The sequence below is a fragment of the Camelina sativa genome, chromosome 1 (assembly GCF_030686135.1).
Source record: "Camelina sativa cultivar CO46 ecotype springtype chromosome 1, ASM3068613v1".
In the NCBI taxonomy this organism is placed as follows: domain Eukaryota; kingdom Viridiplantae; phylum Streptophyta; class Magnoliopsida; order Brassicales; family Brassicaceae; genus Camelina; species Camelina sativa.
The window spans coordinates 10,375,240-10,399,449 of NC_141880.1; the positions used below are offsets into that span (position 1 = coordinate 10,375,240).

At 37.2% G+C, this 24,210-nt stretch overlaps 2 protein-coding genes, 1 long non-coding RNA gene and 2 pseudogenes across 3 annotated transcripts; 1 reads left to right on the forward strand and 4 right to left on the reverse strand.

The window, feature by feature from the left end:
- Positions 1-2,145: 2,145 nt before the first annotated feature.
- Positions 2,146-5,289, reverse strand: LOC147949738 (uncharacterized). Its single transcript, XM_087510299.1, has 6 exons — positions 4,215-5,289; positions 3,880-4,100; positions 3,525-3,774; positions 3,055-3,257; positions 2,889-2,966; positions 2,146-2,454 (listed from the first exon to the last, which is right to left on the reverse strand). The coding sequence occupies exons 1-6, from the start codon at positions 5,287-5,289 to the stop codon at positions 2,146-2,148; spliced, it is 2,136 nt and encodes a 711-aa protein (XP_087366425.1).
- Positions 5,290-8,656: 3,367 nt separating this feature from the next.
- Positions 8,657-9,659, reverse strand: LOC104787765 (uncharacterized). The gene is made up of 3 exons (XR_768034.3): positions 9,398-9,659; positions 9,040-9,176; positions 8,657-8,947 (listed from the first exon to the last, which is right to left on the reverse strand). It is a non-coding gene; the product is annotated as an uncharacterized LOC104787765 (long non-coding RNA).
- Positions 9,660-9,949: 290 nt separating this feature from the next.
- On the reverse strand, positions 9,950-11,670 carry LOC104787772 (leucine-rich repeat extensin-like protein 6). The gene has a single exon (XM_010513408.3). It carries the CDS (start codon positions 11,493-11,495, stop codon positions 10,203-10,205), a length of 1,293 nt encoding a protein of 430 aa, XP_010511710.2. The 5' UTR covers positions 11,496-11,670; the 3' UTR covers positions 9,950-10,202.
- Positions 11,671-15,969: 4,299 nt separating this feature from the next.
- LOC104787782 (nicotianamine synthase 1 pseudogene) lies at positions 15,970-17,124 on the reverse strand (annotated as a pseudogene).
- Positions 17,125-18,776: 1,652 nt separating this feature from the next.
- Positions 18,777-23,820, forward strand: LOC147949739 (uncharacterized; annotated as a pseudogene).
- The last annotated feature ends 390 nt before the right edge of the window (positions 23,821-24,210 follow it).

The window sequence follows — 24,210 nt, forward strand, 5'->3', positions numbered from 1 at the left end:
TGTTACGGCCTAACCAGAAACAATAAGAAAGACATAAATTATTTGTCAATTTCTTACGAAATGGACAGAAGAGTAACAACCTATAGTAATATTTCCGAATAGCAATGAGACATCACGATAGCTTTTTGGTTAATTAGATGAAAGGATGATTAACATATTGCATGATATTTGGGGGTGGTATGGTTCGGTTTCTTCGATTTTCTGCTTTTTAAGGTTCTTTTGCATGATATTATTCAATTACCATTTATTTATATATTTGGTTTTCATTAAATTCTTTTTCTAAAAGTATACAATTGGATTTTATTTATATTGCTTATAGTTCTTCTTACTAGCAAAGTCCGAATTTTTCCTTTTAACGACATAGCTCATGAATCAAAAATATCTAAGAAAATAATAATTTGTCATACATACATGCTTAAACCAATGAAAGATCATTGTTTGGTTGCCGCAATAAACATGCCATGTTAGTAAATTCAATAATGCCATATCATTTTCATTCTAAGAAGCCAAAATCCACAAACATGATGTTGATATATATCGTGTGTTTTACGTGGGAATGCAAAAGAATTAAATCGCTTAGATATATACTTGTTTAAAACAATCACAAACGTATGTATCAATAGTGAAAAAAAAAAAAAAAAAATAGCATTCGTAAACCAGTGTGTGTATGGGCTCATCCATCCACTGCTCGCAAACTCTGTGTATGGACCATATTGGTCGTTTGGATTTTGGCTTTACTCATGATGGATTTGCGGTAAACTTTTTGTCAATAAATTTTTTCACTCTTGAGATTAATCGATTGTTTCACTAAACACGGTACTAAACTTTTTTTCTAAAAAGGATAAGATGGATTTTTGTTGATAAAAGATCTTCTATCTTCACTTGTGGTCCAAACCTAGCTACCACGTTTATATAAAGATGTATCCCAAGTTCCCAACTCTCTAAACTCGATCGGTTAATCTTTTTTGCACGCACATTATAAGCCCACCAACAAACATCAATAGAAATATCTTCAAAATCACAAAAGAGGATAACCAAAGGGGTCATCAAAATCTCCTTAAAAAAAGGAAAAAGAAAAAGGAGTCACCTGAAAGAATGAAAAGGTGAGATGTCTTCAAAGTGTCCTATGTTAGAAGCAAATATATTGTTTTTTTTTTTTTTTGGTTGTTAAAAGAATGCTCCCAACATTTGCAACTCTATAATTCTGTAAAGTCCTCTTATTACAAAAAGAAAAATAAAAAAAGGCAGAAAGATTATGGGGCCAATGCATGATATATTAACATCCTTTAATGATTATTAACATCCACATGTGATATATAAAATATATGTGTGCATATATTGTATATGTATCTAATAATATGATGAAGTTACAAATTAGGAAGGCAATGTGTATGTAAAGAGTATATAACCGGTGGGTGAATGGTCAATGTTTTAAAGATTGATGCCGAAGTGTCATGGTTTAAAGGTCGCGTTGTCGGTTTGGTAAACAGCACATCAACTTCGCAGTTTGCAGTTTCCACCAGTTTTGTCTCCTTGAAGCACTCTTCTTCATCTCCGGTTTATTCTAAATCGACGCCGGTTTTGGGTTCAGAACCATTATCAAATTGCTTAGCTAAATTATTGAGCTTCCGTTGCTTAGCCCAAAGCAATACCAAATTGCTTAGCGAAAGCCCAATAATGAAATTTCACCTTTTTTATGCTTGCACAATTAAATTGGTTTATCTCTCAGTGTTAGAGCAATGAACTTTCTTTAATTTATTCAAATGGTTGTTACTGATTCCACCAGAAACACGACTTACAAACTTCTGTCAACCATTGGCACATTTCTCAAATATGATTTTATTTGCTTGTAATATGAAAATGAAGGCACATTCATTGATTAAACAATTGTAAACTTTTGTCAATCATTGGCACATTGCCCGAATGTGTTTTTTTTTTACTAATTGTTTGTACGATGAAAATTAATGAACGGACGGCATGTTAGTTAATTCAATCTATAATTTTTTTTTTTTTGAAAATTTGTGAATTTTCAATTAATGAAAGTAAATTGTAGGAACTACAATAGCGTGAAAACAAAAGATAAGCCTTGCCAAAAAAAAAATCAAGGGCTATCTAGATGGTATGTGATTTATATCATTATACCGATTATAAAAATTGAAGCCAATCTCGCAGAAGGGTTTTGAATTTGTTTATGTGGCTTCTTGTGAGTAATGCATCTCTAATGCTTATATCCATTGCCTTGAACAGAACATGGGGTGGTGTGATTATGTTGTTGTGAAGTCTGTTATTCCTTTCCATCCAAATGGTATATATGACTACATGTGCTACAAGCCTCCGGAGAGTGAGAGCAGAAATTGAATCTGATATATCCAACCAAGCTGAAAATGCTTTCCAGGTGTGGATACAAAGGACCGGTAACCCAGTCTTCGTGTAGCTTGTAGCCATAGCTCTTTCCTGATTTCACAATGTATGAACAAATGATCCCGCGTTTCGACGCCTGTCCCACACAGGCAACATGAAGTGTCTATTTGCATTCCCCAGTTAGACAATCTTGAACGGGTAGCTAATCTGTTGAGGTGAGTAAGCCAATGCAGGAACGCATGCCTCGGTGTTGCTCCTTTAAACCAGACTTGTCTTGTCAAGGTTAGTGGTGGACTTCTGTGACGTAACGCTTCCCAAGTGTTTTTTGCACTGAACGTGTCTTTTTCCTCGCCATCGATATTCCAGAAAAAAGAGTCGGTTTCAGGACAATGCGGGAGAGTAAATCGTTGTAAGGTGAATTTGAAGAAGCTCTGCTTGCGGTGATCGTGCTGGTCTCAGGAGCCAGCCAGAAGGAGAGCATGCTTGTGCTACCGTACTGTTTAATGGGATCCCTGTCTGAGTCGGACCTGTCGGTCCCATAAACTGGAATAGCTGACCAAAAGGTGTCCACCAATCATACCAGAAGTTGGCATGTTGCCCATTACCTACAGCACAACGAAGGAAACAGATTGTAAGATTACGAAGATGTAAAAGAGATTTCCAAGTCCAAGATGTTGCCTTCTTTTCATTAACCAGCCAGAAATTCTCATCCTTTATCTTGTTGTTTCTTAGCCATTTGGCCCAGAGTGAATCACCATTAAACAATCTCCAGATAAGTTTCAAGCAAAGAGTTTTGTTCCAGGTAGAGATGCAATGAAAACCAAAGCCACCTTCCTCCTTTGGGAGACATAGTTGCTTCCAGGCTACTTTTGCTGCAGTCTTTTTGGTTATATCACCTGTCCAAAGGAATCTAGAACATAAGCTCTCAATGGTCTTTATACATCCTTTTGGCAAAATGAAAGTCAAGGCCCAGAAGTTTATAGTCCCATAGATGACTGATTTTATCAATTCCTTTCTCCCTGCTTAAGACAGAGCACGTGCAGACCAGGAAGTGAACCCGAGGGATATCTTGTCAATTAGTGGTTTGTACTCGGCAATTTGGAGTTTTCTATGCATCAGAGGAAGGCCCAGGTATCGGAAAGGAAGTGAACCAAGTTTGAAACCAAGGGAAGAAATCCTTGTGGATTCATACTGGTTCACTCCTGCAATATAAAGCTCAGTCTTGTCCTTATTCATGAATAACCCAAAACTGTCTGAGAAATCCTGGAGCATGGCTGTGATATTCTGGAGAGAATCTTTTTTTCCATCAAAGAAGATCATGATATCGTCCGCAAACGCCAAGTGGGTAACTTGTGGGATGAGAGCTGATGGGTGATGCCCAATGAGATTGATGTTGAAACTCCTGTTCAGCATCTGAGAAAACACCTCTATAGCTAAAGTGAAGAGGTATGGAGATATAGAGTCTCATTGTCTAAGCCCTTTTGCACCTTTGAAGTAGCCACAAGATTCACCATTTACCGATACTGAGAACATGGGAGTTGTGATGCATTGAGTTATGAGCTTAACGAAGTGAGTGGGGAAGTTCATAGCATGTAGAACATTGGTGATGAAGCTCCAGTGAACTAAGTCAAAAGCTTTCTTTAGGTCAACCTTTAGAAGACCACGGGGTATGATGTTTTTCTGATTATAGCCTTGTATTAACTCCGTTGCCAGCACGACATTCTCCACCAAGAGACGGCCTGGAATGAAAGCAGATTGAGAATCAGCAATGAGATCTGGTAATACTGTCTTGAGTCAATTTGCTAAGAGCTTAGATACCACTTTGTAGATAGTATTGCAGCAAGCTATGAGACGAAATTCACTCATTCGAGATGCGTTTGGCGTTTTTGGAATAAGCGACAGGAGAATGGAGTTCCATTGCTTTAGCATTTGTCCTGAGGAATAGAACTCAGGTATTGCATCTGTCAGATCTGAACCCACCGTGTCCCAGTGAGCTGTGAAGAACACAACGCAGTAACCATCTGGTCCCGGAGCCTTGTTGCGAGGCAAAGAGAATACATCTTGTTTTATTTCGTCAGGAGAAAATGGTTTGGATAATACCTGCAACGCAAAAGAAGAGCAGCGTTGGGGGATTAGATTAGCCATTTCCTCAATAGTAGGCGGATTTGCAGTTGATTGCGTTCCGAGGAAGTTTTGAAAGTACTCCACTGCAACTCGCTGAATACCCGTCGCTGAATCCACCAAATGATCATCATCATCTATAAGGAAAAGAATCTGGTGTTGTGCTTGTCGAGATAGAATTACCCTGTGGAAGAACTTTGAATTACTATCTCCCTCCCTTAACCAACAGATTCTCGATATTTGTCTTAGATAATTTTCCTCAGCTTTTGCCAAGATGCACCATTTCTGATGAGCTTGACTTTCCTTAAGTTGTTCTTGATCAGTGGGTGAACCAAGCAGATTCTGTTGGCATACCAGCAGTTCCTCATAAGATTCATTTGTACGGTTCTCGATGTTAGAGTAGTTGTCCCTGCTGAAGGTTCGGATGACACTCTTTAACTCCTTAAGCTTTTTGGAAAGCTTTAGCATCTTTGAACAATCAAAGGTAAGAGCCTTCCACCACATATTTATCAACGGAGCAAAGTCCGGGTTTTGATTGAGTAGAGTTAAGAATCTGAACGGTGACTTCCTCTGTTGCTTACCAGAGTCTAAGGAAAGGCAACATGGGCTATAGTCAGAAAAACCCGGTTCGCCAAAAACTCTTAAAAAAGTTGGGAAGCAGGTTTGCCATATGTCATTGACGAGGATACGATCAAGCTTCTCAGCGATCAACCCGACATCATGTTTGTTGGTCCACGTGTAGGTGTGACCACAGAAAGGCAAATCAGTCAAGTAAGAGGAAATCAAACATTCACTGAAATCTTGCATTCCTCTCGAAGGGGAGACACTACTTGGTGTGGAGTGCTCATGAGGAAAGAGAATCTGATTGAAGTCCCCCACTATTGTCCATGGCTTGTTCAAAACTATTGGTGATGAAGTAAGATCCTTTATTTCACCTCATATTATTCTCCTTTCAGCACAACTGGAGGAGGATGCGTAGATAATAGAGACCACCACCTCCGTAGGAACAAAAGGTAGCTGAACTCCACAGACTATCATCTGTAGAGATTTGGACAAAATGGTGACCTTAACCGATGGGTGCCATATAACCCATATCTTACCAAGGTCTGAGTATTCGTAGTTATCTGAATAGTGCCATCCTGGAACCACACTAGAGACAAAATTGTGGGCCTTCCCCGGACTCACTCGAGTTTCTAGGATCCCACCAAAAAGAGGCTTATGTACTTTTAGCCATTTCTGAAAGCTTATACGTTTTATGGGGTCGTTAAACCCTCTTACATTACGACAAAAAATATCCATAAAAAGGATATTGAGTTAGAGGGATATGGGGCCTCTACCCCTTGCTTTACTGCCTTTCTTCTTCAGCAGTCTTTTGGAGAAAATCTTGAGAAATCTATCGGAATCCTCCTCCGGGTTATCATCATCACCTGAGAGACTGTCATGCTCTAAGGAAGACTCTTGTTCATCTCTCAGTCCAACATCCGAGGTTAGATGAGATAATAGATTTGCAGAGAGATCAACACATAGCTTTGCCGCGTCAAAAGTCTGATTATACACCTTAGAAGAGCTACATTGCGGTGGGGCAGCTTGGTGAGATTGATGAGCAGGAAAGGGCAATTTGAAACTTGGCTCTCCCACCTCTCGCGCAGAAGCTCCAGATTTAGCAACTGAGGTGATTTGATGTGCTAATGTGTCTTTAGGTGGATTCAGTGTTGGTGCAGAAACAGGGTTCATATGCTCAGTTACTTCAACAACTGGTATCGGGCTTTGAATGGGAGCCTTACCAAGCTTCTTGTCTTTCTTTGCACGTGGACAGGATGTCGTGAAGTGCTTTACTGAACCACATAGGGTACAGGTAGGCGAGGCTAGCGGGCATCGGGCAACAATGTGACCTATCTTTTTACAATGGCTACATGTAGAGGGGAGCCACGGGCTTGAGACTCGGATTCGTTTAATTTGCCCTGATTCGAATCTAGCGTTAACTACATCCGGAAGGGGTTTACGAGGATTAATCACCGTGTACACCTTGGCTACTTCGATATTCAGGAGCTTCTCTGTTTGGGGGTGAAGACAAACAGGATGTCCAACCAATCCCGTTATGTGTTCCAAACCTTCCCGGTTGAAGAATTCAAGTGGTACTCCATGGAAATCCAGCTAAACAAGGACCATTGTCAACTCTGGTTTCTTTGGGCTAACATTAGGAGACCATTTGGCAACAAAAATTGTTTGTTTATCAACTTTCCAGAGGCACTGACTTAAGATTCTCCTCCTAGCATTCGGACAGGGAACCTTCAAAAGGAACAAGTGGCCCTCCATTTTTGAAAAAGAGATGTCACGACGTTGGCGACTCCAAATACCATTTATAATAGCATGTACAGCTCCTCTTGCAGGCGGTTCCTCATAAAACTGACCAATTATAAAGCTATCCCAGACTTTTTTGTTCTTCTCAATCATAGAGTTTGGAATAGTAACGCATACCTCTCCAGATTCAAGAGTGAAAGGAGATCCTTTTTTCTGCAGGGAAGTATTACCTTTAAGCAGTGCTTTCCTGAGTTGTGCTTGAGAAGGTAGATCCGTCACAGGCTCCGACGGGGGAGTCACAGTTGCCTTTGGTATAGCGGCTACCAAACTTGGTGTTGTCGTAGTAGAGACAATGGCTGCTACTGAAGGCACAATTGCAGAGGTAACAGCCGTAGGAGCTGTAGCCCTAATATTTGGGGATCTAGAATTCCCGATTGCTGGCACATTGGACACCGGGTTGGCATTTTGTGAACAGGAATCAGCAGTTTGGTTGTTGGCTGATTTCATTGCGATTTCAGGCAACACAATTGCGGGAGAAGAGATGGAGTTATCCCCAACTGATTTTGGAGAATCAGGTAGGGTTGTTCTCGCGGAGGAGGTAGCGGAGGAGGCGGATCCAGTGGGGATGCTGCCGGGAGATTTTTTCTGGATTTTTGTTTGCCCATGAGGGGCGGCGGGACCGACGCCGAGATTGGCGAAGGTGGTGGGAGAAAGAAGAGGATCGCGTGTTTGGGAGAGAAAAGTCAACACTTCCAAAAAAATGTTTAAACCTTTATCGTTACGTTATTCAATCTATAAATTACATTGACATGTTCGGAAAAGTCATATGGGTTCATGGCAATATAATGGTTTAAGAATTTACCGATTATGGTTCGAGTTTTCACTGTGATTTCATATATGGTTAATCACTGTTAACGTTTTTATAACAAGTACATTTGGTTCTTTTCACATATCATATTAAGTTTTTCTAAAACCTGACATGGAATTCCCAATTATAGGAAAAGAATCATACGTTTGGAACTTAAATTATCCTTTAAGATGTGCACTTATAAACCAAATAATCACATGCAAAGATAAAAGTAACAACGCGGAATAAGAAACCATGGATTGGGCCGCATAACCTATTTACCGATGGCCATGTTAATGCTTTAGTTTTAAATGCTTAAAAAAGTAGGTTTTGCAAAAGCGGTTTCAAATGAGTTAAACCCACGAGGACAACGAGTCGACCATCGATAAGAGTTACGAAAAGGATTTTCTCAAAAATTGCCTTAACGTCATAAGGGCATCTCCATCAATGTATTTTAAGAAAATTGCTTAAAAAAAATCATTATAAATTTTGAAAAAAGTTATCTTAAGAACTTCTTAAGAAACTATAAAATTTCATGAGTCCATTGATAGTTGCTAAACATGGGGTCTTTAATTTATTTTGTTTAAAAGAAAGAAATGATGTGAAGTTGCTCATACTAGTGAATACAAATCGAATGAGACTACACTTAGACTCGATCACCACCTGACTACCTGAGTTTGCACCATACATGTTTCAACCACCATTTTATATCACATATTAGATACCATCTCTTTTTTTCTTTTTTTTTTTTTTGTCAAAAAAAAAAATTAGATACCATCTCTAAAGCAAAGTCCAAAACATTAGCAATAGATCATGTTTGCGTTGTATTTAGGCATACATCATTAAAGTAGATGACGAAAAATTTGCCACTGTCTAAAAGAATAACAAGAAATAATACTTGCTCATCTCCCACAGTTCCGAAATTGGCTAATAATGTGTTATGAATCAGTTGAAGTCACATTTTCTACGAGAACATCTGGATCAACAAGAGGAAGCAAATATATAAATATGAGAACAAACAAGAAAGGATAAGAAGAGACAACATTAGAGTTGCCTCAATAAATTGTTTTACTGAAATTACAGAATAAGGTAATGCATAGCTAAGTTTTTCAGGTACCTAAAGCATCTCAGAGATGAGGAAACATGTTATGCAACAATCCACAAAAGTAATAAATCAGACAGCCCAGTTTGTAACCTTCTATATACACATCGACGCATTTCTTACATCTATATATATGACTTGAGGCACATGCTCCTTCAGGACAGACTCCTGCGATGAAGAATTGGTATCTACCTCCATTTGCAATTCAGTCATAGCTTCAAGAGTAAGAAAGAGAATACTCAGACAAAGTTTAAATCTAATAATATCCAAATGGTTCAGGATCAATATAAAAGGTTAACATAGAGACCTCGGTTTCAATGTTAAGATGTCACAGTGAATGCCATAGTTAATACAAACGAGGCTAAAGATCTCCAATTTGTTGTTAGATTGTGTATTAAAGTTTTGATTTTGAAGCCACCAACGAGTCCACAGAGCAATTATAATCTACAAAACCAAATTGATCCGATGAGAATCTTTCTTAACTGGAGAATTCTCAAATCCCTAATAAAGTTCTCAGCTTTTCAACAAGAATTGATTCACTGATTAACCCAAAGATTCAATTGCAAACAAACCAAGACACATGAAATTCAATTGCAAGAGTAATGATTTGCCCAAAAAATGGGGAAAAAAAAATCAGAATCAGCGGCGATGAAGAAGAACAGTACCAACAACAGCTCTAAACACACACACACACAAACCCCTAGACGAGAAAGCTATAGACTTCTTCCACGAAAAAAAAACACCAAGCAATCAAAACTCAAAACGATAATTATTTCGATAGAGAGACAGAGAGGAAAAAAAAAAACTTTTTTTCTTCTTTTTTTTCCAACCAATCATACAAGTTGACACACACATGTTTCTAACAAAATCTAAAACATCTATCTATCCTAACGATTGATGCTTAGTAAAAAATAAGTTTTTTACATTAAATTTATTCTGTTTTATTATTAGCAAACTTATAAGAAACTTGTTAGGTACATTGATGGAGAGGACCTAAGGGGAGAGGCAAAAAGAAACACCTAACTCAAAGGGGCCGTCCGTTTGGTATTCTTGGTGGAAATTTAATGTACAATGGGACGTGCAATTACTAGACTCGATATGATTTCTTGTATTGTCGGATTGAGACTTAGCCACTAGTACGAGAATGTAACCGATGGGAAAGAGAAAGAAACGACTCGTGATCATATTTAATAAACTTGTCGTCTCGCCAGGTCAAATTACAAATAGTATATCTCACCTCAATTTTCATTTAACTATAATATTTTTTACCACACAAACAATTGAAGCTCATTCAACTTTTTTGAGAATTAAATTCTTGAGAAAATAAATAATAAAAACAAGAAACAATAAAATGAACACTAGCGTTACATAACGTAGAACACAACACCTAAACAGATGGCAGTTTCAACTTTCAACTATTGCATCCCACTAGGTCAAAAGACGCCTTAGTCATGCACCGCCCGTGGAAGATCAACAAGGAGGCGGAGGCGGTGGCGATGGTGACCGATACACATGTGGTGGCGGTGGTGGTGGGGGAGGATACACGTATGGTGGCGGCGGTGGTGGAGGTGATGGTGGCGGCGGTGATGGCGGTGGAGGTGGAGGAGACGGTGGTGGAGGCGGTGGACTAGGTGGAGAGCAGCCGAAAGAACCACAATCAATAGGATGAGAAGCAAAAGATTTGCATTCAGCGGGAGACCGTTGCATTGGCCTTGAAGGTAAACAATTTTGACGATCATCAAACTCTTGAAGCCTCAGACAAACCGGTGGCTCACCGGAGAAGAAGTTATACGAGTAAGTGAAGTTCTCGAGTCTTGGTAACCAACAGATACTCTCCGGAATGTAGCCGGAGAATTTGTTATGCGCGATGTTCAACTGCTCCAAACTCTTCATATCACCTATTGTCTCCGGCAAAGAACCCACCAAGTTGTTGTAACTCACGTCAAAAACCGTCAACTGGTTAAGCAAACCGATTTCTCGGTTTAAACAACCGGTTAGCTGTGAGTTCGAGAGAATGACCTCGTGCAACGTCTTTCCCATATTGTAGAAACTTGGAGGTACACAAGATCCCTGGAGATCGTTGTTGGCCAAGACAAGAACCGAAACGGGAGAGTTACCTATGTTTCTCGGTAACCTAAACCGGAATTTGTTGTCGTTAATGAAGAGAGCGTCGAGGTTTAGGTCAAAGAGTTGGCTAGGAACATCTCCTTCGAACTCATTGAACCTAATGTCGAGAAACTTCAAAGAAGGTAAGGAGAAGATCACGGAAGGAAACTCACCGCAGAGTTTATTGTTGCTGACGTCAAGCTCATGGAGAAGCTGGAGACATTTTAGAGTTTCGGGGAGTTGACCTTCGAAACGGTTTGAATTGATATGGAACAAGGCAAGATCGGTTAAGAGACCAAGCTCTATAGGGAGATAACCGGCGATATTAGCTTGGTTTAAGTCTATACCAGCGACGGTTAAGACGTAAGGGTTATCTAGAGCCGGTGCACAAAACACGCCTGTGTAGTTACATACATGAGGACCACACCAGTTAGAAGTGAAGCCGTTTGGGTCAGAGGTTATGGTGAACTTCCAAGCTTGAAGAGCTGCGAAAGCTTTTAAGAGCCTTGGGTTTGCAATTGGAGGAAGGAAAGGAGCATGTGGGAAGCACGGGTAGATCGGATAAGTATTGTAAGTGAAAGCTTGAGGAAGAAGGAAGAGGAAAATGAGACCAGAGGCCAAGAACCGCCACCGGAAAAAGAAGGTTTCTTCTTTCATGAGTGATGATGACTGATGAGAGAGTTTTTGTGAGATGGATGGATATTGTGTTTTTGGAAATGGGACTATAAGGTAGCATATGTATATACACAAATTGGGGGTGTAACCACTTCCCTTTGAAAAGTTGTATTTTGATATGTTGGAAAAATAATTGTAGAGAATGGTTATTAATGAAGAGTCGGTCTTTGTTTACATGTTTGTTCAATGTTTATTAATATTTTATAAAGATGATTAATTCAACTGTGATGATTGATAAGTTTTTGAGAAAGAAAATATATATATTGGGTGACAGGGGAGCATTGATTTGACTTTCGTTGGTTTGGTAGAGAAGGTCAGAATTAGCAAAGAATGTTCTTTAAAATACCTTAATCATGCATCATCTACTCACATTGTCTAACCTTTGTGTACATACGTATCTTACAAATTCGACTTTTTCAAGAAATAAATTTCGATTAAGCATAAACACTTCTACTATGCAAAGGTTTAATAGAACTCTCCCAAAAAAAAATGTTTCTTTCAGTTTTCTGGATGTTTATTATAAAAGATAGAGTCCGAGGTCGAACCTGCGAACAAAAACTCTTTAAAATTGTGGTCACCTGCTGCTGGCCCCCATGGATCTAACAGCTTCCAGGGCTCGTTTTATTATAATTTTTTTGTTTTATGAAAACAAATAAAGATTGGTTTATTGAAAGAATATAAAATAAAGTTACTTTTGCAAAAAAAAAAAAAAAAGTAAAGCCAGAAATCATTGTAACTCCTGAATAAACCATTAATGACAATATTGGCATATGCACTCTTGAACTACATGTGTTAGAAGAACAGTAAATAATTTTAAAATTAACAAATAAGCTTTATAGTACTAAGTTTTTATCAAAATAAAGAAAAGGCTCTTAACCATATGATAAGTAGGTCTACGACGATTGCCTTCTTTCTTCGACACAAGTTTTACTCCGTTAACACAATCTAGCATACAAACCATATGTAATATGTATTATGTATCCATTCATAGTTTCATAGGATGCATTTAGTAAAATAATCGGATGGTTATTACTTGTTAATTACCACCAGAAACACGGTTTCGATGACCTATCCCTATACTGTCTATATAGTATTAATTTTCCTAAAAAGCATGAACACAAACCAAAATGTTGAAAACTGTGGATTGGGACAGAAACAAAATCTCCTCCTTGATCTTTACTTTAATTAAGACAACTTGATGGTCTCTAAGACTAGTGGTCTTCTTCACTATTTGTGATCTATGTTAAGAACTCCATATAATTTCAAGTTTTTAAACTAAAAAAAGTTCTTTAAATAATTCAATTTAAGCTCATTCACATGATTAATAATCACCTGAGGATCATAATGTTTTTTGGTTTCATGTACTGAAATTATTATGAGGGTTGGCGTGTAGTTAATACCGAAGCTTTTGACTTCCGATCCGTAAATACGTATGTACACGTATACGCAACTGTTATTTATATTTTAGTTACCAAGCCACTCGAGATTTTTTGCTTATCCGAATATTTCCTCAAAATCAAGTTCGATGGCTAGCTAGGTCAAACGATTAATTATCACAATATTTGATTAACTGCCAAAGATTCATACTGACATCACATTCATCTATAACACAAGTGCATTTGATAGAATCATATAATCTCCACTTGTTTGTGGAATTTTTTTTAATAATGTCGCTACAAACTAATCCTAGAAAAGTTGTATCGTTTCAGCTATAGATTTTTTTTGTTTTTGTTTGGGCCAGTTCACTAAGCTAATAATAAAGTGCAGAAAGTAAATAATACAAGAGCTTTGTTAACAAGTTTCAGTTTTTCCTACTCTCCGGAACCACGTCCAGATTTTGATTCCACTAGAACAAGAAAGGAAATACAACCTATTCGCAAACGCGTAACTCACACAACCCTCTTAATTCACCGCTATGTTGTATAACATGAAATCTTAAGGATAAATCTCTACCCTTAGCTAAACTCACACCGAGTCTAGATTCAAACCAAGATAACCTAACCTTGGCTAAACTCCCCCTGAGCCTAGATTTCAGATCTTCAACTCTCTTGGGCAACCTTCACACACACGTCACACCGACGAACAAATAAGTTTGAACAACACAAGCACCAAACCGCGAAACTAAGCCACACACAAACACATAAAGCTCCCTAGGATTTATTTTGATGCCTCAGCTCTCTTGCTTCTCTAGGACATGCCCAACACCTCCTTATATACCCATCAATAGGAAATTTACAAATTTCATAAGAAAATGTCTTTTTCCTTTTTGCTATTTTCCTTTTCTTTGTAAAACTCCAATTTAATCACAATAAATAATAGTTTCCTCTTTAAGTAATCCTCAAATCGTCTTTCAATATTGTATTCTCAAACCTTTTAGAAACTTCTCACACACATAAAACAACAACAATCATGTATCACGTCTTGAATCACACAGACACTACTTCACCCATCCAATACATCTTCATAGTAGTACATCATACTCAAAATAATTGCTTGAGAACCCATATGTAAAACAAACCATGCGCTAATTTTAGATGACAGTAACTGTCTTCATAATTTACTCGTTTTGTAGTTGTCAACAACAAAGTATAGAAATAACAGTAAATTACATTGATTAAATTTGTTTTGTAGTTGTTGTTATATTTTTTAACAATTGATCGCTAATTTGAAAAAAAAATATGCTGAACTTTAACTCAGCCAAATGAATCGCCGAAATATGTTGGCCAGCTAGTAACCCTAAAACAAATCACCGAGTTAAGCTACATGTCACCTCGATGCTTTTAAGATCACAAAGAACAACGATATAATAGTGATATAAGAAAGCTCACGAGAGCTTCTAATTTGAGACGCGCTTCGAGCCATGTGCTTCTTGTAAGTGCTCAATGGCTTGAGCTTTACTCTCTTCTTTAAGTGCATGATCTTCCACACCACCGACGTATTCAATATACACAGATTTTAAGTGACTATTACGTCGTTTTTTTATCCCCACTTTTCTCAAACAACGTGTCAAGCCATTGGAAACTTAGACCAACACTAGATCTTGGGAGCTCTCCAACGACAAATCGAATTTGATCTCCTCACCCAACACACGACCAAAGTCCAAACGAAGATCGCGTTCGTCGCGAGTCCAATACCTTGCTCGTCTATTATATATCTTTTTGATGTCGATGTTTGTGTATTTACCGTATAATATATATTGACCAAGAAAACAAATTTCTCTAATAGTACAAAAAAAGAAGTCATTGAGGATATATATATAGGAGCTAAATAGTTTTTCTACATTTTCTATCATGTCGTATTTCACCAAATTCTTGAAAGGTATTTATATTCAGAGATATTTGGTAAAATGATATATTTTTCAAATATAATTAGGAATAAAATACATTTACTATTTATAATTAGAAAAAACCACTTTTATCACTATTTGTCTATTTTTCAGCTTTTTTTGCCATTAAGCAATCTTCTTAATTACATTTATGCCATTGTACTTTTCTTTTTCTTTTCATTTCTTGATTTTTTCAAATAATTGTTAATGTAATTTTTTAGAAAACTTTTTAAATACAAAAAATCTATATTTTTTTCTTTAAAATTTGATATAAATTTTGTTTAATAATTTTAAATATATTATATATATCTTTTGTATCCGTACACATTATTAAGAGTACAGATGTGTGTACACATTATTAAAAGTAAAGATGTCTGTACACATTATAAAGTGTACAAATGTAGTTTTTACAAAACCATTGCAGTACAAACATTTGTACAGACATCTAGAACCCAAAGAATTAAACAAGTTATATTTGTACACTTAATAATGTTTACAGACATCTGTACTATTAATAATATGTACACACATCTGTACTCTTAATAATATGTACAGACATCTGTACACTTAATAAGATGTACGAGATACAAAATTTGGAAAACATATTTAACATTTTCAAATAAAATCATCAAACAAGCTGCATATCAAATTACAAAAAAAAAAAAAATATAGATTTTTATCTATCTTTAGAAATTTTAAAAATAAATTTTCATTAGCCAGCATTTTTGTTTTATATTGTTGGAATATAAAAAAGAAGAAATTTTTCAAAAAAAAAATAAAAAAATTAAATCAACTTCCTCTCTCTCCTATTTATCCGCTTTCTCCCTCTCACTCTCTCTTCTTTTTTTTTCTCAAAACTATTGACTAAAACATTTTAGTAATGTTCTTCCTTCCTCTAGGTCAACTCATAATTCTATCTGTACCACCATCTATCTCACAACATCCTATTTTCTCTATTATAAACAGTGTATGTATGTTTTTGACAATTAACTTTCAAAAACTTACTAAAATGCTAACAACCCCTTATATTTATCAATCGTACCTGAATTCTTATTAAATCTACAATTTAATTTGACTTTTGGTATAGGAGTACGTGCTTGAATTTCGTATCTATGAAGGGCATATGTATTGTTTATTTGTAGTAAAATGAAATCAACCAATTAATATTAATGTAATAATCGAGAAATCGATTAACAATACACCACTGTCACTGGTGCTTAGTTCTTAATAATAGTACTCCATAATCACGGATCGTAAAATATAAAACACCACACACATAGACATTAAATGACAACAACAAATAAATGCGGACTTCCAGGATTATTTATTAGTCATATACCTTGTACATATATTGGCACCGTTGCTGAGTTGCATCAGATCTGGCCGCTACGAACCTCACTATCCCTTACTGTCGTGGTTTGAGTACCGAGCTTGCGTGCGACCACCACTGAGTTGACAAATGCGTCGGTCATCGGGTGATACATAGTCAAGACCTCGAAACCTTTAAGATCACAAGGATCAACGATATGATATAAAAAACCTCTAAGGCCATGACCACTCCGGAGCATGAGAAGTGATCCAGGAGCCATGTGCTTCTCCAAGTGCTCAATGGCTTTAATCTTTGCCTTTTTGTCCAATCCAACAAGAGCAGCCAAGAAAACCACGTCGTAGTCACTTAAAACCTCTTTGGTCATTTTGAGTAAGTCAGTGGTGTGGAAGATCATGCGAGCGGAGAGGTCAGGGTCACGTGAGATAAGATGGGAGGCGAGGGCGTTGGCTTGAGGGTCGATGTCAAAGTTGTGGAACATCGTGTTTGGCAGGTGGCTTTTAGCTAAGATGATGGACGAGAGGGGCATCGGACCCGATCCCACGAACGCAATCTTGGTTGGGACATGAGTCGTGTGTTGCGTGAGGAGATCGTACTCGAGCTTACTAGGTTGAGGTAGTTGGCGTAGGTAGGGAATCGATCTATGTGGTTAAGTGGGTCTTCGAGAGATCCCCATAACTTGGAGAAGTGTTGCTCTAGATATCCGACGGCTTCTCCACGTAGCTTGATGAGATTAGATCTCATGTCTTGGACATCCTGGCTCATCTTTGAGAAGTCAATTTGTGTATCCGTGGGCAAGCACATTGTTATGAGCTGTCCGAATAAAGTATCGACTTCCTTGGAAGGTTTTAAGCTCTCGAGCTTCAAGATTTTCTCGTACAATTCGGTGATTTGAGTCACAAATTGATTCTCTGGGCAAGCCATGTGTCGACAATATTTATAAGGGATATTTTGATATATATATAGGTAGTTGGCAAAGATAGGGAAGTTGTTTAGAAAACTTATGTGTTGTGCCCTAAACCCCGTACTAGCGCCCCTTTATATACTGGCACAATGGATTCATGTCATGTGGAGATCTATTTATTTCTCACGTTTGACAGCTCATTATAAGGAGGAATCCATGTGATTTCCATTTTCTTGGTCCATGTGACTTCCAACAAAATATATTTTCAACGAATCACGCTATCATATAATTTTTATATATTTTATATATTTTCCATGTTCGGTTATAATTTTTTTTTTTTTTTTTTTTGCAACAGTTGACTTCCGTTACAATCATATATAAAATCGCGAAACTGAATTCACGTATGAACTATATATGACCAACCGTTAACATACATAAACTAATGAATTATACAAAAGCCAACAATTGATGTGAAGAAGAAATCAGATGGAATTGGGAGATAGATCGTCTTCTATATATTGACAGTTGTTGAAACAACTTTCTTAGTTTTGGTCAACACATGTATGATACGAATTTGAGTGTTGTTCTTAGTGATTCTACACATTTTCAGGATGTTCATTGGATATTCTACGTGATGAGACCATGGACAGCTCAACTAAGGAACATGGACATGAGGAGCAGTTTGAACCAGAAGAAGTATTGGAAGAGCAGCTTGAACCAGAGGAAGAACTGGAGGAGCAGCTTGTACCGGAGGAAGCATCGGAGGAAGCGTTGATCGTTCCGGCGGGTCTTCTAACAAGGTCAAGATCCAGGAGGTTCAACCAAGCTATCAATGGACTAATCAAGGAGCTGGACAAGAAGCAGGAAGATGTGGTTCAAACCATTTGGATGTTGCTCACAGCTCAATGTGTTCGGTAAAGGGTAAGCACTCTTTTTCTCTTGTCAAGTTTTGTCCCATTGGGTTTTCTTGACAATGTTTTTAGTGAGGCCTAAGTAACATGTTGTAAGTCCCCTTTGCCAACCCAATTCGTGGTCCGAGGTCCATCTCTTTGTCTTGACCAATTTTCTATCTTTTCTCTTTTATTCAAACTTGCATTTATTGCTTTGTAATTTCCTAAACATTATGCATGAGCTTGACCTTGTTAAAGCTCTTACATGATTTCCTAGGCCTTTAATTCCTCTCTTCTACTTTGTGCCCCCTTGTACTATAAAAATACCATGTAGTTCTCATTTGTTACTCATCAAACATTTTAATCAAAAACCTTCTTTTTACTTGTTTGATCTGAGAAGTGTGTAGTATCTTCTCAACTTGTTTACTTCTTAGTGTGTCATATCTAAGTTGTAATCAAGTCTGTAGTCTAAGAGATCTCCATCTCTCTTAGAAGTACACTTCATTTTTCCCTTCAATCCGCTGCAATTCCACCTCTTCACCTTCTCCGCCGTTCATCTCTCCATTCCGCTGCATCTTCAACCCATTTATCTTCATCATTTCGTTCATCCCTCTTCAAGACCTTGAAAAGTGTGTCTTTGGGCATAGATCCTCACCTAGGAGTCTATCATGTGGTATCAGAGCCACTTTGCAACCAGGTTTTGAGATTCCAATCATCACTTTTTATTTTTTTTTCAGATCTGTTATTTATCTTGCGAGAATTTTATAAAATGTGTTACTCGTTCAAAAATTACAAAATCAACTGTTTTGGAATCAGGAAAGAGTCTAGTTTTTTTGAAAATTGATTTGAGAATTTTTGGTTTCGTTTTTATATGTTTCCCAGATTCGTTTCCATTTGCGTGTTTTTGGAACTTTTTACTTGTGGATCTTTATTTTCTTTGCAGGTACCATGGTGATTTCGGAAGAGGAAGAGTCTTCTACATCTAGTCTTGAAAGGAGGATCCTTAAATCTTTCACCGCAGCTATGACAACCATGCTTGATGCAAAACTTGGCGCTATTCACTTGAATCAAACCAATCTAGAAGCAAATTGGCGTCAAAGGCAACACCAAGATCTTAAACCCAAGCCACCAGACGACATGTCTAGATCAACCCGGAGCAGCCCACAGAAAACCTCTCACACTCCCAAATCTAAATATGTGATTCATTCTAAAATTTCTCTAGCTCATAAACTCTATAAATTTTCAGGAAAAGGAGACTACCTTGAGTGGGAGAAAAACATGGATGATTGATTCTACTATAAGGACATCCCAAGAAATGAAAGATTAGCTTTTGCACTTACCCAACTCACAGGAGACACTTACAGATGGTGGTTGCAAGAAGTTGATGATTGTTGGTATTACAAGGAGCCAAATATCACACTGTAATATCACACTGTACGTGGAGAGATCTTAAGAAGCTTCTAAGGAATAAGTATGCTCCAAAAGCGCTACACTGTGTTCCCCAAGCCAATGGCACAATCCAACCAGTTCCTGAAAAGAAACCAGCCTTAGTCCCTGATGAAAAGAAAACCCCAAAATCCATGGAGGCAAAGACGCAGTCAGATCTTTTTGAGGCGTTAACCGAGTACATTAAATTTGAGAAGATGAAGGCTAAGTCAACATCTCAACCAAAGCAGGTCCCTGAACAGATTGTCGTTCACGAGCAAAGTCTAAAATCATCACTCAAACCAAGTGGAGAACCGAAGCAATGTAAGTATTCTACACTTTCAAAATCCAAGGAAGTAATTGATCAAGGTTTAGAAAATTCCAATTCTTGTATAGTGCACTTGTCTTTTCCCAAAAGTGTTGAGATATGTACAGATTCTAATGGAGGACAATGGAAGCAAGCAGAGCAAGAAAAGGAGAATAAGGAGTTTGAAAGAAAGGATCACCCCGACCCCGAGGAGGAACAGCTTGGAGAGAGAACCGAGGAGAAACAACTTGGAGAAGAAGCCAAGGAGAGACAGTTCATTGCTGAGGATGATCTCGCTATACCAATTGGACCTATGACTCTATCTCAAGCTAAGTGTGATCTTTCTTCTATCCAATGTGATTTTGTGCTTGAAAAACTAACCCATTTTGAACCGGAGCAACCAAGTAGCATTATTTCCTTTTTACAGGTTCAGGAAGAAGAATCACTAGAATCAACACAAATGAGTTTGCCATTGATTAGTGATTTGGAGCAGATCAAAATTGTGCCAAACCTAGTCTCTATACCATATATTTGTGACTATCCAAGAAAGCACTCTAAGGATAATGATTTGGTTAGGACAGACCCTAATTATTTTGTGATGATTTCTACTCAAGATGAAAAACGTTTTTGTTTAGAAAATGTGAAAGAATTTTGTGTTTCAAAATCTGTTTTTGACAAAATGATTCCAACTTTTGAAATATTTGCCCTTGAAAAGTTCTTTAAGCCAAAAGGTTTGTTGTTTAAAAAGTTTCTTGACTTTAACTCTTCTTTGAGAATTTTTTTGTGTAGCATTGCATTGGAACCATTTAGAACTCTAACTGAGCACGTAATGGTTAAACCTTTTTCTGACATGAGACATTTGCTTGAAAAAGAGTTGTGTGATTGTAAACTGTAAAATGAGCTTTGCAAACCAACTGTGAAAGATCATATTTTTGATTTCTCTATTTCAAGTATAATGCATTTATTCTATCTCATAAGTGCTAAGAAAGGAACATGTTACATGGAGAAGCATAAGTACATTGGAGAAGAAACATGTTCTGTTCAAATTAAGGAGAAACCACCAGATATATGTCAACATATGATTTATCATTTTGGAGTTAGAAGCTAGAAATATCTCAGGAAAACAACTTCCATCACCCAAGGATGCTCCACCCTAAAACTCTATTTTGATAACAATTACATTAATATTTGTTTGCTATTTTTCAATGTGATAAAACTGTTTCCTTTTGATGTAGGAGATCTTGCGTTCTTACTAGTTAAATCAATAAACTTGGAGCATGGAAAAATTATCAAAGCTTTCTTCATGTTCAAAGATGAACCACCCGATGCAATAATTGTGCTCATATCCAACAATCATAAGATAAGTATTTTTATTCTCAAGGATACTTTTATCCTAGCTCACACAGATATGATTCGTTTGTCTTTGTCAAAAGAGCCAATAGCAGATTTTAGAGCAGTCATGAAGCGCATAAGAAAAACTGAAAAGAAAGTAGGAGACAAAAGATTTAATTCACCTGATTTGGATCAAGATGAGCACCAAGATGTCAGCAGCTTCATACTGATCCAAGAAGAACCCTCAGATCCACTTCCATTAACCATGATGAGCATCAATCATACCCAAGGCATTATCCAGATAAGTAATTCCTTAACCCAATTTGTTTTTCATGATTCTAGAGCTTTGATTATCAGGATTTTACATTCAGAAAATCATGGGAAAAGGTTACGTTTATTCAAAGAAAAGTCAGAAAATTACAAGGATAATGATTTGTATCATGCTAAGATTTGTACCATGACAATAATGACGCACTTGTTCTTTGCCAAAGGTATTGACTACTTTGCAGGTACAAAAGAGGAGCCTCCAGATTTTATTTTGCCCAAATTCTTTGCGAGAACCAAAATTGAAGATGTTTTGATGCATGATCATAAATCCAATGGTTGTTTTAGGATGATCTCGCTATACCAATTGGACCTATGACTCTATCTCAAGCTAAGTGTGATCTTTCTTCTATCCAATGTGATTTTGTGCTTGAAAAACTAACCCATTTTGAACCGGAGCAACCAAGTAGCATTATTTCCTTTTTACAGGTTCAGGAAGAAGAATCACTAGAATCAACACAAATGAGTTTGCCATTGATTAGTGATTTGGAGCAGATCAAAATTGTGCCAAACCTAGTCTCTATACCATATATTTGTGACTATCCAAGAAAGCACTCTAAGGATAATGATTTGGTTAGGACAGACCCTAATTATTTTGTGATGATTTCTACTCAAGATGAAAAACGTTTTTGTTTAGAAAATGTGAAAGAATTTTGTGTTTCAAAATCTGTTTTTGACAAAATGATTCCAACTTTTGAAATATTTGCCCTTGAAAAGTTCTTTAAGCCAAAAGGTTTGTTGTTTAAAAAGTTTCTTGACTTTAACTCTTCTTTGAGAATTTTTTTGTGTAGCATTGCATTGGAACCATTTAGAACTCTAACTGAGCACGTAATGGTTAAACCTTTTTCTGACATGAGACATTTGCTTGAAAAAGAGTTGTGTGATTGTAAACTGTAAAATGAGCTTTGCAAACCAACTGTGAAAGATCATATTTTTGATTTCTCTATTTCAAGTATAATGCATTTATTCTATCTCATAAGTGCTAAGAAAGGAACATGTTACATGGAGAAGCATAAGTACATTGGAGAAGAAACATGTTCTGTTCAAATTAAGGAGAAACCACCAGATATATGTCAACATATGATTTATCATTTTGGAGTTAGAAGCTAGAAATATCTCAGGAAAACAACTTCCATCACCCAAGGATGCTCCACCCTAAAACTCTATTTTGATAACAATTACATTAATATTTGTTTGCTATTTTTCAATGTGATAAAACTGTTTCCTTTTGATGTAGGAGATCTTGCGTTCTTACTAGTTAAATCAATAAACTTGGAGCATGGAAAAATTATCAAAGCTTTCTTCATGTTCAAAGATGAACCACCCGATGCAATAATTGTGCTCATATCCAACAATCATAAGATAAGTATTTTTATTCTCAAGGATACTTTTATCCTAGCTCACACAGATATGATTCGTTTGTCTTTGTCAAAAGAGCCAATAGCAGATTTTAGAGCAGTCATGAAGCGCATAAGAAAAACTGAAAAGAAAGTAGGAGACAAAAGATTTAATTCACCTGATTTGGATCAAGATGAGCACCAAGATGTCAGCAGCTTCATACTGATCCAAGAAGAACCCTCAGATCCACTTCCATTAACCATGATGAGCATCAATCATACCCAAGGCATTATCCAGATAAGTAATTCCTTAACCCAATTTGTTTTTCATGATTCTAGAGCTTTGATTATCAGGATTTTACATTCAGAAAATCATGGGAAAAGGTTACGTTTATTCAAAGAAAAGTCAGAAAATTACAAGGATAATGATTTGTATCAAGCTAAGATTTGTACCATGACAATAATGACGCACTTGTTCTTTGCCAAAGGTATTGACTACTTTGCAGGTACAAAAGAGGAGCCTCCAGATTTTATTTTGCCCAAATTCTTTGCGAGAACCAAAATTGAAGATGTTTTGATGCATGATCATAAATCCAATGGTTGTTTTAGGATGATCTTTGAGGTTGGAGAACAACTAATGGTACACTTGAGGAGTAAACAATTTCCAGATGAAAAGGAGTCAAAACTAGTGCCAAAGATCGATGGACCGATCAAAGTGCTCAAATGGATCAACAACAATGCCTACCAACTCAATCTTCAAGGTAAGTACAAAGTGAATGGTAGTTTCAATGTTTCTGATCTTCTTCCTTATTATGCAGATAATTCAGATTTGAGGTCAAATCCTTTTCAAGTGGGAGAGGATGATGAGACCATGGACAGCTCAACCAATGAACATGGACATGAGGAGCAGCTTGAACCAAAAGAAGCATTGGAGGAGCAGCTTGAACCAGAGGAAGCACCGGAGGAGCAGCTTGTACGGAGGAAGCATCGGAGGAAGCGTTGATCGTTCCGGCTGGTCCTCTAACAAGGTCAAGATCCAGGAGGTTCAACCAAGATATCAATGGACTAATCAAGGAGCTGGACAAGAAGCAGGAAGATGTGGTTCAAACCATTTGGATGTTGCTCACAACTCAAGGTGTTCGGTAAAGGGTAAAGTGTTGCTTAAGCACTCTTTTTCCCTTGTCAAGTTTTGTCCCATTGGGTTTTCTTGACAAGGTTTTTAATGAGGCCTAAGTAACATGTTGTAAGTCCCTTTTGCCAACCCGATTCGTGGTCCAAGGCCCATCTCTTTGTCTTGGCTCATTTTCTATCTTTTTTCTTTTATTCAAACTTGCATTTATTGCTTTGTAATTTTCTAGACATTATGCATGAGTTTGACCTTGTTAAAGCTCTTGCATGATTTCCTAGGCCTTTAATTCCTCTCTTCTACTTCGTGCCCCCTTCTACTATAAAAACACCATGTAGTTCTCATTTGTTACTCATCAAACATTTTAATCAAAAACCTTCTTTTTACTTGTTTGATCTGA

What these genes read in the sequence shown, in the direction of transcription:
- LOC147949738 (XM_087510299.1), bottom strand. Translation starts at nt 5,289, where the DNA reads ATGCAAGATTTCAGTGAATGTTTGATTTCCTCTTACTTGACTGATTTG. An exon ending in ATCTCGAATGAGTGAATTTC is followed by an intron (nt 4,101 to 4,214) that starts GTCTCATAGCTT and finishes CTTTCATTCCAG; the next exon opens with GCCGTCTCTTGGTGGAGAAT. An exon ending in CACAAGGATTTCTTCCCTTG is followed by an intron (nt 3,258 to 3,524) that starts GTTTCAAACTTG and finishes TCCTTTGGACAG; the next exon opens with GTGATATAACCAAAAAGACT.
- LOC104787772 (XM_010513408.3), bottom strand. Translation starts at nt 11,495, where the DNA reads ATGAAAGAAGAAACCTTCTTTTTCCGGTGGCGGTTCTTGGCCTCTGGT.